The sequence below is a fragment of the Pseudophryne corroboree genome, chromosome 10, assembly GCF_028390025.1.
Source record: "Pseudophryne corroboree isolate aPseCor3 chromosome 10, aPseCor3.hap2, whole genome shotgun sequence".
Classification (NCBI taxonomy): Eukaryota; Metazoa; Chordata; class Amphibia; order Anura; family Myobatrachidae; genus Pseudophryne; species Pseudophryne corroboree.
In genome coordinates, this window is record NC_086453.1 from 344,132,201 (window position 1) to 344,146,338 (window position 14,138).

A 14,138-nucleotide genomic window follows, 5' to 3' on the forward strand; every position below is an offset into this window, starting at 1 on the left:
GGTGGAATACTCCCACAAGTCGGGATGTTTCCGTGTGACCGCATTGTCACCACTCGGTACACTCCCGGCCCAGCCCTATTTCACGGAAAGACCAATCCGGCCAAGCTGTGTCTGACTCGGAATAGGACCGACACACGCAAAGTGGTATAAATCCGCGCGTGCTGTTTGCAAAAACCCACCGTCTGGACCCGTGAGATCCATGCAACACATCATCAGACTCTACGCACCCTGAATCAGTCTTTTCTCAGTTCTCAAGTATTCCAGAAGGGCATGTTCTGAGGATTCGAGGGTTTATTCAGTTTGGTTAGCAAACCAAAAAAGCATACTAATGGACAATACCATGCTGCACTGCAGGTGGGGCAGATGTAACGTGCAGAGAGTTAGATTTGGGTGGGTTATATTGTTTCTGTGGAGGGTAAATACTGGCTGCTTTATTTTTACACTGCAATTTAGATTTCAGTTTGAGTACACCGCACCCAAATCTAACTCTCTCTGCACATGTTACATCTGCCCCACCTGCAGTGCACATGGTGTTCCCCATTAGTGTACTTTTTTTTGGTTTGCTAACAAACCTGAATAAGGGTCTTGGTTATAACGTTGATCTTAAAAGAAATGTTTGTTTTCTGTATCTGCCGATCACCCTGCATCATGGCGCATACAACCGCCAGCTTGACAATAATCTCAGGTTGGATGGGGCCTGATGCAGCAGCCCTTTGTTAGCCTCCTGTATGATTCTGACACGCAGTCATTTCATCATGTGCTAACAAAACGTGAGCTGGCTCACAGCAATGCAGGATCTGCCATGAAACGTAGAAGCCTAGCTCTCTCTGTTTCCCAAACAAAGAAGGTTTGTGTTGCAGTACATGCCATCTACCATTATGGGATGAAGCGCTGACTGACAGCTACACTAGCTCCAGTATTACTGTGTAACAATGTGCTACTTACAGCATGAATAATTTATGGTTGCCTTTCTAAACAAAGAAAAAGTAATTGAAAAGCAACTGTAATCCTATTGCGCCACACCAGCTTGCTTAATGTGCGCTGTTTATGCCGTACCTCTTCTGGAAAAACTGCGCAGGCACGTCCAGTTCAGCGACAAAGTGACCACGTGCGACTGATGAAGCAGTTCTGCCCTATGGACAGGACTTGCTTTCCAGTGAGCATAAATATCTAGGGGCAGATGTATTAACCTGGAGAAGGCATAAGGAAGTGATAAACCAGTGATATGTGCCAGGTGACAAAGGCAGCAGCCAATCGGCTCCAATATGTAAATTAACAGTATGATCTGATTGGCTGCTGCCTTTATCACCTGGCACATATCACTGGTTTATCACTTCCTTATGCCTTCTCCAGGTTACTACATCTGCCCCCTAGTTCTTTATGCCCCATGTCATGGTATACGAGCTGGAATGCCCCCTCAGTATTAAGGAACAAATGTATTAAGCCTTAAAAAGTGATGTCATTTGTCAAACAAACCAGCCTGTTACATGACAGTTAGGAAGCTGATGGCTAGTCATTTATCACTCTATTTAATCTGTCTCCACTTTATCACTTTTTAAGGCTTAATACTTTTGGGCCAGTGATTGAGTAGGTTGCAGATTAGAAGGGATGATTCAGAGGCGGACGTTATAGCGGTCGCTACTGTGTATTTAAGTCTGTTGAGATGCCGATTGGCTGGGGTGTGAATCTGCTAACGTGTGCACAAAGATGCACCATTGGCCATACTTCTTCTCTGCATTCCCTGCTTGTATCCTATTGGCAGCAGAAAGGAGAGTCGGGGCAAATCACAGAAATGGCAGCACAGATCCCACCGCTGGCACCAAGATTACTTACATGCACAACTAAGTAACAACTGTAGTATTGTGATGATATTCCCATTATTTGACTAGTAAAACATGTTTGTTATCAAGTAATTGCGGGATGTGTGTAAAATGTTGGTATACAGTCCGCAGGTGTTTATTCCTTACATAACCTATATCCGCTGTATAGTAGGGCCCCACTTTTTAGTGGACCACTAATATGGCATTGTGAATTTTTGACTGGTTCCATTCTTTCTGGGTTTTTTTGTAACCAGGCTGACATGCTCAATATGACATCAGAGAAGAGTGCCATTTACAGAACTGTACTGTTTTTACAATGTCCTTTTCAATGCCCAGTTAGCAAGCTATACCTGTGGCTGCATTTGAATTGCAATTGGGGAAAAAAAGGCAATGCACTGCTTTTCAGCAATTTTTGCTTTACAGCAGGCGTCCAGAACCTAACCTACTGTATGAATGTGGCCGTACTGTACACCGATTCATTCTGATTTCCAGGTTACGGTTACGTCTGGTTTCCACCCGCCTAGCTCTTTGCTTTCTTGTATACTTATGGCAGAACACTAATCGTCCTCTATTTCCTTACAGCCATGTTGCCCAGAGACTCTACACTGTGCTTGAGCTTAGACACAGTGGACAGATGAGACCTTCACACTAAGCTCCCGTACCAGAGAGCGATTGTTAGCTCGGAGCCTTAAAGAGGATGGACTCCAAGCAGGAAGGTCCACATGTGTGGCCCCCTGCTGGTGATCAGCAGCCCAGCACAGCCCAGGTGACCCTTTATTACATATGTACTAGCACTGTCCTGACTAATTTGCTTCAATTACAGATAAATAAAATAAAAAATGATTTGGGAAGGACATACATTCTACTCCCTGACTGACTGGGAGTCAAACTGGATTTACTTTTGTGTGAAACTTGGATATGTGCCAATTTCTGATAGCCCTCGATTTTTCTCCTTTAAACAGGCAGTCCCAACCTCTGCCCTCAAGGCACACTAATGGTGGGTACACACGTGACGATTCAAAATCGTTTGCGACTGGACCCGGCGGCGGGGCCGACATTGGCAAGTGCATACACACTTGCCGATACCGGCTGCGCCGAACGATGGCGGGGGTGGAGTGGGGGCCATGCTGCTTTCGGCATTTTGCATGTACAAAAGATCTGAGGGTGTTGCTAGTGACCCGCGGGTGTGCGCATAGTCATTGTCCTCATTCAATACACAAGGAATGATTTGAATGATTGGTCATTCCCATCGATCGGCAACGCCCACATCGTTTGTCAAATCTATCCGTGTGTATGTATGCCCCTTTACAGTCCAGGTTTCAGTGATATCCATGCTTGAGCACAGCTCTGAAGCCTGGATATCACTAAAACATGCACTGTTGGTGTGCCTTAGGAACCAAGGCTGGGAATACCAGCCTTAAAAGCAATCGCTCCGTATTTCGGGCCAAATTCAGCATGGGTTGTAGTTGTGTGAAAATCAGCAGCAGTGAAGCTAAGGGTAGCCCTCTGGCTGCGCAAGCAGACGGCTACCCGCCATGTTTAGTCTTGCAGCGGCTGCGTGTGATGTCACGCAGCCGCGTCGGCCCGTCCCACAATCAGTCCGGACATGCCTCCCATTGTCTGAACCGTGACCCCCAAACGGTGCGTTGACGCCCACATAACGCGGTGTCGACGTCCCGTCACCGCCTCCCGCCAGAGAACGCAGTTTAAGACCTTGCACATGCGCGCACCGGTGTACGCACATGCTCACGTGCTGAATTGCTTCATAGCTATCTCAGCGCATTAGCGTTCTGTGCTGAATCAGAGCCTTCATTTGATATTGTACACATTCAGTTAATGATTCAAGATGATTTTCAGTGTTCTAAAATCTTTCAGTTATCTCTGTAAAATGTCTCCAATATGAGAAATGAGCGGCGAGCTTTCCAGCTGCAATGAGATACATTGGAATAAAAGGATTCTGTGTCAGTCGCACGAATACACCTGGTTCTATAAAATCTTCCTCCGCTTCCGCCTGCAGGTGCATTTTGTTCCAGATGGGGGCACTGTGGCACAGATTGTGTATAGCGATGACCAGGATCGCCCCTCACAGCAGGTGGTGTACACGGCGGATGCCTCTTCATTCACGTCGGTGGATGCTTCCGAACACACCCTGGTGTACATCCACCCTGTGGATGGGTCACAGGTATGGGCACGCCAAGAGTTTCAGCAGGTAGATGTGGCATGATTATTCCCTTGTGTGATTGGCACTATTGTATTAATATCTTGTTTTTTTATGATTGTAATATATGCAGGTTTATTCTGATGCTAATAATGATGTTTGTGTGCGTATATCAACGTATTGCTGATCTCTTCTAGACTCTCTTCACAGACCAGCCCCAAGTTGCCTATGTTCAGCAAGATGCCACCACCCAGCAGGTATCGGCCCTTTATTCCTAGCGCTGCACTTTGTTTACCGTGACCTATGGCTGTTTCTCTGCGCTTTCCCTCCCTACTGTTTGAGTGTTACTGTCTTGTTTCGGCAACACCATCTAAGAAGCCGTTGCGTCTGTCTGTAGGCCACCGTCCCAGAAGTGGTCTCTCCACAGTACGGTGATGCCTGCATTACCAGTCTATATTGTACCATGGCAATTACGGAGTGGTTGCTGTGTTTCACTGCACTCTGTAACCTTCCCCTGACATCTCAGTGTGTGGTGATTTGGGATTATAACATCTTCTCTTGTATCACAGGTAACCGTATTGCTGCCTGCAGCCCAGAGCATGAACGCTGCTAATTTGGCTGTGCTCAGCAGCGTCCCCGATTCAGCCCAGGCCATGTCATTGGAGCCAGTGTCGCAGGTAACCATATTGCTTATCTTGTAATAGTTTATAGGTAGTAATGTGGGCCATACATCTACCCAGCAATTCCCCAGCATCAGCAGAAAGGGGGAATTGTATCGATGAAATACCTGATTGTATGGGCCCCATAACTGGCATCAGATTGGTACAGCCAGGAAAAGTAACAGTTTATAGATATCGGAGTCCTGTTTGTAAGTAAAGCAAAAAAAGCAAGCATCTGGGTAAAACCATGTTACACTGCAGGTGGGGCGGATGTAACATGTGCAGAGTTAGATTTGGGTTGGGATGTGTTCAAAGTGAAATCTAAATTGCAGTGTAAAAATTAAGCTAACATTTGTGGGCTACATGCAGAAGCAGCCAGTATTTACCCTGCGCAGAAAAAATAACCCGCCCAAATCTAAAGCTCTCTGCATGTGTTACATCTACCCTCATGATTTTGCCCAGTTGCTTGCTTTTTTGCTTTACTTCCAAACATGAATCCGGCCCATAGTACCTGTTCTGTTTGGACTAGTCTCATACAACGCTGCATACTCTCTTTTCTGCTGTCGTCAGTACATTGTAACGGCTCTGGCTGCATGTGGTGACTGATGGTTGGCGTGTAGGGCTGTGAACGATGTAGAGAGCGGAAGGAGTGACGGCTGTTTTGCATGACGGTTTTTCTCCTGGGGGCCGCAGCTCTTTACTGTTGAATCATTTTTCCTTTGATCCCACGCTTTCCTTGCAGCCGGAATAGTAACCAGCGTTTTGTTAAAAGCACTGAGCCCCCACCTTACGCTCTTTCTCTTTGTGCTGGACAAACAATACAACAAAGAAACGCAGGTTTTATACACGGCACCAGATTCTGCTTGCTGCCCATGATGCTGAATAGGACATTTAGGTCTAACTTTTTTTAATAGGACATATTATGTGCTAAAAGGTGACATTAAATATTAATTTTAAACAGAACCTAAATGTCCCCTTTGTTTCCAGCCTGCAATTACGGTTTATGGGGGCCATTCCGAGTTGATCGCTCGCTAGCAGTTTTTAGCAGTCGTGCAAACGCTATGCCGCCTCCCACTGGGAGTGTATTTTAGCTTAGAAGTGCGAACAAAAGGATTGCAGAGCGGCTACAAAAAATAAATGTGCAGTTTTGGAGTAGCTCCAGACCTACTCAGCGCTAGCGATCTCTTCAGACCATTCAGTTGCGGATTTGTTGTCACAAACACGCCCTGCGTTCGGCCAGCCACGCCTGCGTTTTTCCTGGCACGCCTGCGTTTTTTCGAACACTCCCTGAAAACGGTCAGTTGACACCCAGAAATGCCCCTTTCCTGTCGGTCACTCTGCGGCTGCCATTGCGACTGAAAAGCGTCGCTAGATCTTGTGTAAAAATACATTGCCCGTTGGGAAAGTACGTCGCGTGGCGCGTGCACAATGCGCTGCAGACGCATGCGCAGAAGTGCCGCTTTTTCACTTAATCGCTGCGCACATTTTTCACTAGCGATCAACTCTGAATGACCACCTATGTACGGGGTAATGTGCTGTATACGTCAGTCTGTGGACACGTGCCTTTTATAGGATCATGGAAGTCAGAGGTGACTTGTAACGTCTGTAGTAATTTCATGTCCGTATGAACATTTCGGAAACTCCCATTTATACACATAATTATTTCTGGTGATGAGATATCCGTGGTGGCGCTGTGCGGTTGCGATCTAGTCAGTAAGTAAGTGTGGATGGCAGCTGCATACTAGCACAATAAATGAAGAAACCTACTTCTTATAATGATAATCATAGGGTGGTTTCCTTGCACAGTTATTAAAGAAGTGTGTTGATATGCAGCCTTAGGAATGGAAAAGGTTTCCCTGCCTTTCATAATATAAATGGGCATCAAGGTAACAACATTTCTCAGAGCATTTGTGTATCTAAATAAAATGTTGTCAACTGTGTGAAAATAACGGAATGGTGTGAGAAGCTAAAGGGGAGGTACAAAGAGCCGGGCAGTAGTCTGTGTGTGTGTAAAAGAATTTCTGAACTTGATTCATATAGTTCATTAAATACAAATATATACAATAGAACACGCACAGACAAATTCTTGGGCTGGTAGGCCTCTAGTTCTGGGGCTGGTACGCTTCTAGTTTTGGGGCGGTCAGGTACGCTTCTAGTTCTGGGGCGGTCAGGTACGCCCCTGGTTCTGGGGCAGGCAGGCCCCTGGTTCTGTGACTGTAGTTTCTTGTTGGGGGAGGGGGGGGGGGCATAGATCACTTTAAATGTGGGATGACCACTCCCTGATCTGTCTCTTCTAGCTCAGTGTTTAGTAATGCATGTGCACCAACTTTAATATTTATCGGTATAGCGAAGTTGACTGAGGCTGGTTTGCCTTTAGTTCTGGGGCTGGCAGGCCCCTGGTTCTGGGGCTGGCAGGCCCCTGGTTCTGGGGCTGTCGGGCATGCCTCTAGTTCTGGGGCTGGCAGGCCCCTGGTTCTGGGGCTGGCAGGCCCCTGGTTCTGGGGCTAGTTGGACTCTGGCATCAATGTTCTAGTTTCTTGTTGGAGGAGGGGGGCATAGATCACTTTAAATGTGAGATGGCCATTCCCTAATCTGTCTCCTCTAGTTCAGTGTTGGATATTAAAGTTGGTGCACATGCATTACTATCAGTATAATAACAGGCCCTCAGGTATAGCGAAGTTGACTTCCAGCCTCTGTACCAGGATCATTCGGTTGGTTTTTTTAAACGTATTGAATAAATGTTTGTCTATAAGACAAATAGGTTTGCCAGGATCCTTGTAGCCCAGTCTTCAGCTTCCCACACTATTCCATTATTTTCAGTCTACTTCGGCTTATTTATTGTGACACATCCATGTGCCTCTTACCTGTGACTTAACTTGATAAATAAACTCTGTCAGTAACGGAAGGTGTCCTCCTCATTGTTTGACATCCAGGCTTCATTATCTGCGCATGAAAGGGGATTACCTCCTGTGGAGGGTGTGGAGAATGAGACTGACATGGCAACTCTGCAGGGCCCAAATGCTCATTCACAATCTAAGGAAGACGATGAGGATGATGATGACGAGGATGAAGATGATGACGAGGATGATGATGACGAGGATGAAGAAGATGGCGAGGATTCGGATGGAGATGAATGGGAACCAGATCCGCCACGGCCCTTTGATCCTAATGACCTATGTGAGTTATCTATGGGTTAATCGCATGATTAAATCCCAATAGTGTGAACTACCGTAACACTCAAGCGCAACATAAATTGTCACAACCGGTCTTGAGAAGGTTTTCACCTATAGAAATCCCCCCCCGCTTCTATAGTGCACTTTGTGTTTGCCGGTACTTGGTTGTCTCTAAAGGTGGGACATACTGGCCGATATATCGGGCGTTCTCTTGAACGGCCGATATATCGCGGGTCCGTCGGCCAGTGTGTATGGGCGATACGTCTGTGAACTCCGTCGTTCACAGATGTATCGCGTCTGCCCCGCAGCACAGCCAACAGCCAATATATCTACCGATATATTGGCACGTCGCTGTGTGTGTACGGGCGGTCGGCCGACCGCCCGTACACATGCTGCGGCAGCCGGCGGTGATTGACAGCTGAACTGGGCAGGCGTGTGTACACGGCCGCCCAGTTCATGACGTCAGTCCCCGACGGATCGGCCAGTGTGCATGCTCAATACACTGCCCCATCCCCATCCGTCCATAGATATATCTGCCGGTCAATTGATCGGCAGATATATCTACCAGTGTGTACCCACCTCAAGACTTAATTCAGATAACTCATGTAACCACAATAATAAAAGCTAAGTGCAAGCAGAGAATAAACCACCACAAAGCACAGTTGCCTTCCTGTTCCTGACAAGAGCTTAGTTTAATGCCTCAGATCTGTACTGATTATCAAGAATATTGTATCAAACTTTTTATGTTTTAAAGTTTAATGATCTTGAGTTCTTTTGATTGCCCTTACTAGACTGATAAGGATTGTACCGAATACAGGTGGCCAAACCCTTTATTTGGGGATAGCCACTTTTGTCATTTTGATTAATCACACTGGCACCACTCTGATCAGTGCTTTCCATACATTCTTATCAATTCCCACATCAGCTGTGTGCACACGCAGCATATTCTGGGTGACGGACTTGCAGGCAGCAGTTTTAGAGCAATAGTCAGAGCCGGCCGTAGGATTGGGTTTAGTGCAGGCATGTCCAAACTGCGGCCCTCCAGCTGTTGAGGAACTACACATCCCAGCATGCCCTAAAACAGCTTTAGCATTCTCTGACAGCAAAACTGTGTCAGGGCATGCTGGAATATGTAGTTTCACAACAGCTGGAGGGCCGCAGTTTGGACATGCCTGGTTTAGTGGGTTTGAGCTCTGCAGTGGAATCTTTGTAATCCGCTGATCCTCAGCTGATGTATGGTCAGCACTGACCAGACTGGCACCTGTGTAGTTAACTTTTGTGTTGCTTTATTGCTAACATCTGCTGAATTGTGGTTAAGTGGGAGTCACTTTTCCTGGTATGCCTGATGTTCGTGTGACCCTTATCCCCCCCCTTACACGTTCGCTGCAGTCCGCTGTTACTGAAAGCGTTCAGTTATTTGGACTTGAGTTTTTCAGCAAGCAATTATAGGCAGCACATCTAAAGCATCCAGAAGATATTCCAGTACTTTGTTGTACAGTGATTATCATTAGGATATGTCATCTTTGCATACTATTACTCTTAAAGTGTGTTGCAGAAGTGAAAATGAGTTAGTACATCTCCACGTGATAACTGTCAGATTCATTCATCCTGTGAGCTGTGCGTTCTGTTTGTCTGCGGTGCAGTTGGTGTCTGATTGGATAACTGCTTTTTCTGTTTTGCAGGGTGTGAGGAATGCAATAATGCTCACCCCTCTGTGTGTCCTAAACATGGAGCTCTCCATCCAATTCCAAACCGTCCTGTTCTAACCCGAGCACGAGCCAGCTTGCCCTTAGTCTTGTATATCGACCGGTTCCTCGGAGGGGTCTATTCCAAGCGCCGTATTCCCAAACGCACCCAGTTCGGGCCTTTGGAAGGACCTCTAGTTAAAAAGTCAGAGCTGAAGGATTGTTACATTCACCTGCAGGTAGGTTAGCACACAACTGGAGGGGGGTGGGGTGGGGAGTTACAAGGAGGAAGTGGGAAATTCTCCGCTTGAGCAGGCCAGGATGTAGGTAGCTTGGTACAGTGGGGGTAGGGAAGGCTGTGAAAGGAAGAGTTTATTGGGGGAGTAGGAGAATGGTGACTGGGAATGACTGAGTGGGTTCAGGATTACACTGGACGGAAGTAAAGCCAGGCTATGTGACTTGTAAATGATGGACGGGCGAAGGTGACTTTGGAGAAGGAGACCAGGGAATTTTGTCACGTTATGACCATTTTTTTTTCTTTCCAGGTGTTGTTGAATAATACCCTAGAATCCCAGGACACCTTCCAGGAAGACCTCTGGTTTGACCTATCCGAGGAGAGTCTCTGTAACTGGATGATGTTTGTACGGCCAGCCCAGAATCACTTGGAGCAGAACTTGGTGGCCTATCAGTATGGCCAACACATATACTACACCACCATTAAGAATATTGAACCCAAGCAGGAGCTCCGGGTGCGGAACCTCACTTTACCTTACCATTAAACTAGAAAGATGGGGAATATGGGGGTAGCAGCTTAGATGTGAGAGGAGAGCTTGAAACCATCCAATTAACCTTTTTCTTGTGTTACAACTGGCGTTGTGCCAATATTGAATTTCCTCTTCAGGGTCCATAGGGATCCACAGGGAAGACATTGGGGTGTAGGTGGTTGGCACATATCAAAGTGATTAGAGTATGGGCATATGTAACTTCACAGTGAGTGGCTTGTGCTTGTTGTATTGGGAATATGAGCCCACAGTAGATGACATAGATTTGTAGCCTGAGCGGTCAGAGAGGAATTAATCAGTAATTTGCCTGTTTGGTCTGTAGGTTTGGTATGCTGCCTCCTATGCGGAATTTGTCAATCAGAAGATCCACGATATTTCACAGGAGGAAAGGAAGGGTAAGGCCAGCTGTGATATTGCTATGTTACATCTCTTTCTATAAATCCATAAGTTGGCACTGGAACCCTGAGGCATTGGGACTCCTCTAGGTGTTTAGGCAATTTTAAAAAATTATACACAGTGTGACCACCTCCACCTCTATTTCTCCTCGTCTGCTGGGAAGTCAGCAGTTCCTCTAACCATCCCCCACAGGTCAGAACAGGAAAACCAATGTCCAGTGATACCCTTGCATAATAGGTTAATGCAGAAGTTTCACCTCCTAACCATAATTAGCATTTGTATTGAATCTGTAAAGCCATCTGACAATAGGCTGCTTGAGCACAGTCCAACCTTTCTTTCCTGCATCATAGAGGACCAAAAAGGTCATCCATTTTTCATAAACTTTAGAGTCCTATTAACGGGATCAGTTCGAAATCCCGCTGGACGGGATCCCGGCGGTCGAAATCCCGACACCGGAATCCCGACCGGCACAGTCCCGACAGGGGTGGCGAGCGGAACGCAGCCCCTTGCGGGCCCGCTGCGCACGCCACGCTGCGGGCATGGTGCCTCGCTACGCTTGGCACACTAATTTATTCTCCCTCTATGGGTGTCGTGGACACCCACGGAGGGAGAATATGTCGGGATTGTGCCGGTTGGGATTCCGGTGTCTGTGTTTCAACCGCCGGGATTCCGTCCGGCGAGATCTTGACCGCATTCCCTATTAACATGGGTCCTAAGAGGTCCTGTCAATGTTGAACAAGAGCAGAAATGTCTCCTCCTTGGGGGACGGAGCATGGCCTAAAGTCGAGATCACCATTCCTTGAGTTAAGTGTAATCTGGAGATGACTTTGGCCTGAAAGGAGGGGTTTGTCCGAAGAAGAGCCCTGTTTCCTGAAAACCGTGAGACCCTGTCTTAGCTGACCAAGCTCGTTTACTTCTTTATTGATCTTGAGGAGCAGAAGATTGTCCTCTGGAATTCAAACCCTTGCTGATCTAGTGAAGCAAAAGTATGAATCTTGCAAGTGGCTAGCAGTGGTGGATAGAGATGAAGACCTTCCCATCGTGACTTGGCTAAGAAGAGTATCCATAAGTTATTATCTGCAGAAGATTGAGGCTCTGATTTTAGGGTACCAGTTGGTCCAGCTTCGGCTCTGCATCAGCCATATATTTGAGTGCTTTCCAGATTTTCTCAATAAGGTCAACAATCCTGATCTTGACGTACTAGACAGCGAGTCTATTGAAAGGTGTTTTTTTGTTTTTTTTTGTTTGTTTTTTAAACTACTTCCCCACTACCTTCTTAACCCATGCTGAGGCGAAGATGAATCACAGAAAGGCCACTGCTTCAGATTATATTGTTTTGTAAGATGGCTACATATATAGCATCCTTCAACAAGCATTGTTTGTATTTGTCATGTGCTGGACGCTCAGTGTATTTCCTCAGTAACCTAGTGCATTGTTTTTTCCTTTAGTTCTGAGGGAGCAGGAGAAGAACTGGCCGTGTTATGAGTGTAACCGGCGCTTCATGAGCTCTGAACAGCTACAGCAGCACTTAAATTCCCATGATGAGAAGCTGGACTTTTTCAGCAGGTGATCTAGACTCTTACTCCTTGATGGGTCTCTGTACAGTGTGTGGAGGCCTGATACTATGTGCTGGGTCTCTGTACAGTGTGTAGAGGCCTCATACTATGTGCTGGTTCTCTGTACAGTGTCTAGAGGCCTGATATTATGTGCTGACTCTCTGTACAGCGTGTAGAGGCAGGATACTATGTGCTGGCTCTCTGCAGTGTGTGGAGGCCTGATACTATGTGCTGGCTCTCTGTACAGTGTGTAGAGGCCGGATACTATGTGCTGGCTCTCTGTACAGTGTGTGGAGGCCTGATGCTGGGTCTCTGTACAGCATGTAGAGGCCTGATACTATGTGCTAGCTCTCTGTACAGCGTGTAGAGGCCTGATACTATGTGATGGGTCTCTGTACAGCGTGTAGAGGCCTGATACTATGCGCTGGCTCTCTGTACAGCGTGTGGAGGCCTGATACTATGTGATGGGTCTTTGTACAGCGTGTAGAGGCCTGATACTATGCGCTGGCTCTCTGTACAGTGTGTAGAGGCCTGATACTATGTGCTGGCTCTCTGTACAGCGTGTAGAGGCCTGATACTATGTGCTGGCTCTCTGTACAGCGTGTAGAGGCCTGATACTATGTGCTAACTCTCTATACAGTGTGTAGAGGCCTGATGCTATGTGTTGGCTCTCTGTACAGTGTGTGGAGGCCTGATACTATGTGCTGGCTCTCTGTACAGTGTGTAGAGGCCTGATACTATGTGCTGGCTCTCTGTACAGTGTGTGGAGGCCTGATGCTGGGTGTCTGTACAGTGTGTGGAGGCCTGATACTATGTGCTGGGTGTCTGTACAGTGTGTGGAGGCCTGATACTATGTGCTGGCTCTCTGTACAGCGTGTAGAGGCCTGATACTATGTGCTGGCTCTCTGTACAGCGTGTAGAGGCCTGATACTATGTGCTAACTCTCTATACAGTGTGTAGAGGCCTGATGCTATGTGTTGGCTCTCTGTACAGTGTGTGGAGGCCTGATACTATGTGCTGGCTCTCTGTACAGTGTGTAGAGGCCGGATACTATGTGCTGGCTCTCTGTACAGTGTGTAGAGGCCTGATACTATGTGCTGGCTCTCTGTACAGCATGTAGAGGCCTGATGCTGGGTGTCTGTACGGTGTGTATAGGCCTGATACTATGTGCTGGGTGTCTGTACAGTGTGTAGAGGCCTGATACTATGTGCTAACTCTCTATAAAGTGTGTGGAGGCCTGATACTATGTGATGGGTCTCTGTACAGCGTGTAGAGGCCTGATGCGATGTGTTGGCTCTCTGTACAGCGTGTGGAGGCCTGATGCTTGGTGTCTGTACAGTGTGTAGAGGCCTGATACTATGTGCTGGCTCTCTGTACAGTGTGTAGAGGCCGGATACTATGTGCTGGGTGTCTGTACAGTGTGTAGTGGCCTGATACTATGTGCTAGCTCTCTGTACAGTGTGTGGAGGCCTGATACTATGTGATGGGTCTCTGTACAGCGTGTAGAGGCCTGATGCTATGTGTTGGCTCTCTGTACAGCGTGTGGAGGCCTGATGCTGGGTGTCTGTACAGTGTGTGGAGGCCTGATACTATGTGCTGGGTGTCTGTACAGTGTGTAGAGGCCTGATACTATGTGCTGGCTCTCTGTACAGTGTGTAGAGGCCGGATACTATGTGCTGGCTCTCTGTACAGTGTGTAGAGGCCTGATGCTGGGTGTCTGTACGGTGTGTATAGGCCTGATACTATGTGCTGGGTGTCTGTACAGTGTGTAGAGGCCTGATACTATGTGCTAACTCTCTATAAAGTGTGTAGAGGCCTGATGCTATGTGCTGGGTGTCTGTACAGTGTGTAGAGGCCTGATACTATGTGATGGGTCTCTGTACAGCGTGTAGAGGCCTGATACTATGTG

At 47.1% G+C, this 14,138-nt stretch overlaps 1 protein-coding gene across 4 annotated transcripts in view; it reads left to right on the forward strand.

Annotated features, from left to right (window-relative positions):
- PRDM10 (PR/SET domain 10) overlaps positions 1 to 14,138 on the forward strand; it is a 118,039-nt gene that overhangs the window by 24,056 nt on the left and 79,845 nt on the right. For 2 of the 4 annotated variants that reach the window (XM_063943645.1, XM_063943643.1), the window contains exons 2-10: positions 2,403 to 2,586; positions 3,838 to 4,029; positions 4,176 to 4,235; positions 4,548 to 4,655; positions 7,571 to 7,814; positions 9,493 to 9,734; positions 10,041 to 10,244; positions 10,600 to 10,672; positions 12,122 to 12,239. In XM_063943645.1, coding sequence (XP_063799715.1) covers positions 2,518 to 2,586; positions 3,838 to 4,029; positions 4,176 to 4,235; positions 4,548 to 4,655; positions 7,571 to 7,814; positions 9,493 to 9,734; positions 10,041 to 10,244; positions 10,600 to 10,672; positions 12,122 to 12,239 — 1,310 coding nt within the window. In that variant the 5' untranslated portion in view covers positions 2,403 to 2,517. Of the gene's footprint in view, positions 1 to 2,402; positions 2,587 to 3,837; positions 4,030 to 4,175; positions 4,236 to 4,547; positions 4,656 to 7,570; positions 7,815 to 9,492; positions 9,735 to 10,040; positions 10,245 to 10,599; positions 10,673 to 12,121; positions 12,240 to 14,138 lie in introns of those variants that run through there. The other 2 variants (XM_063943644.1, XM_063943646.1) reach the window with 2 other exon arrangements.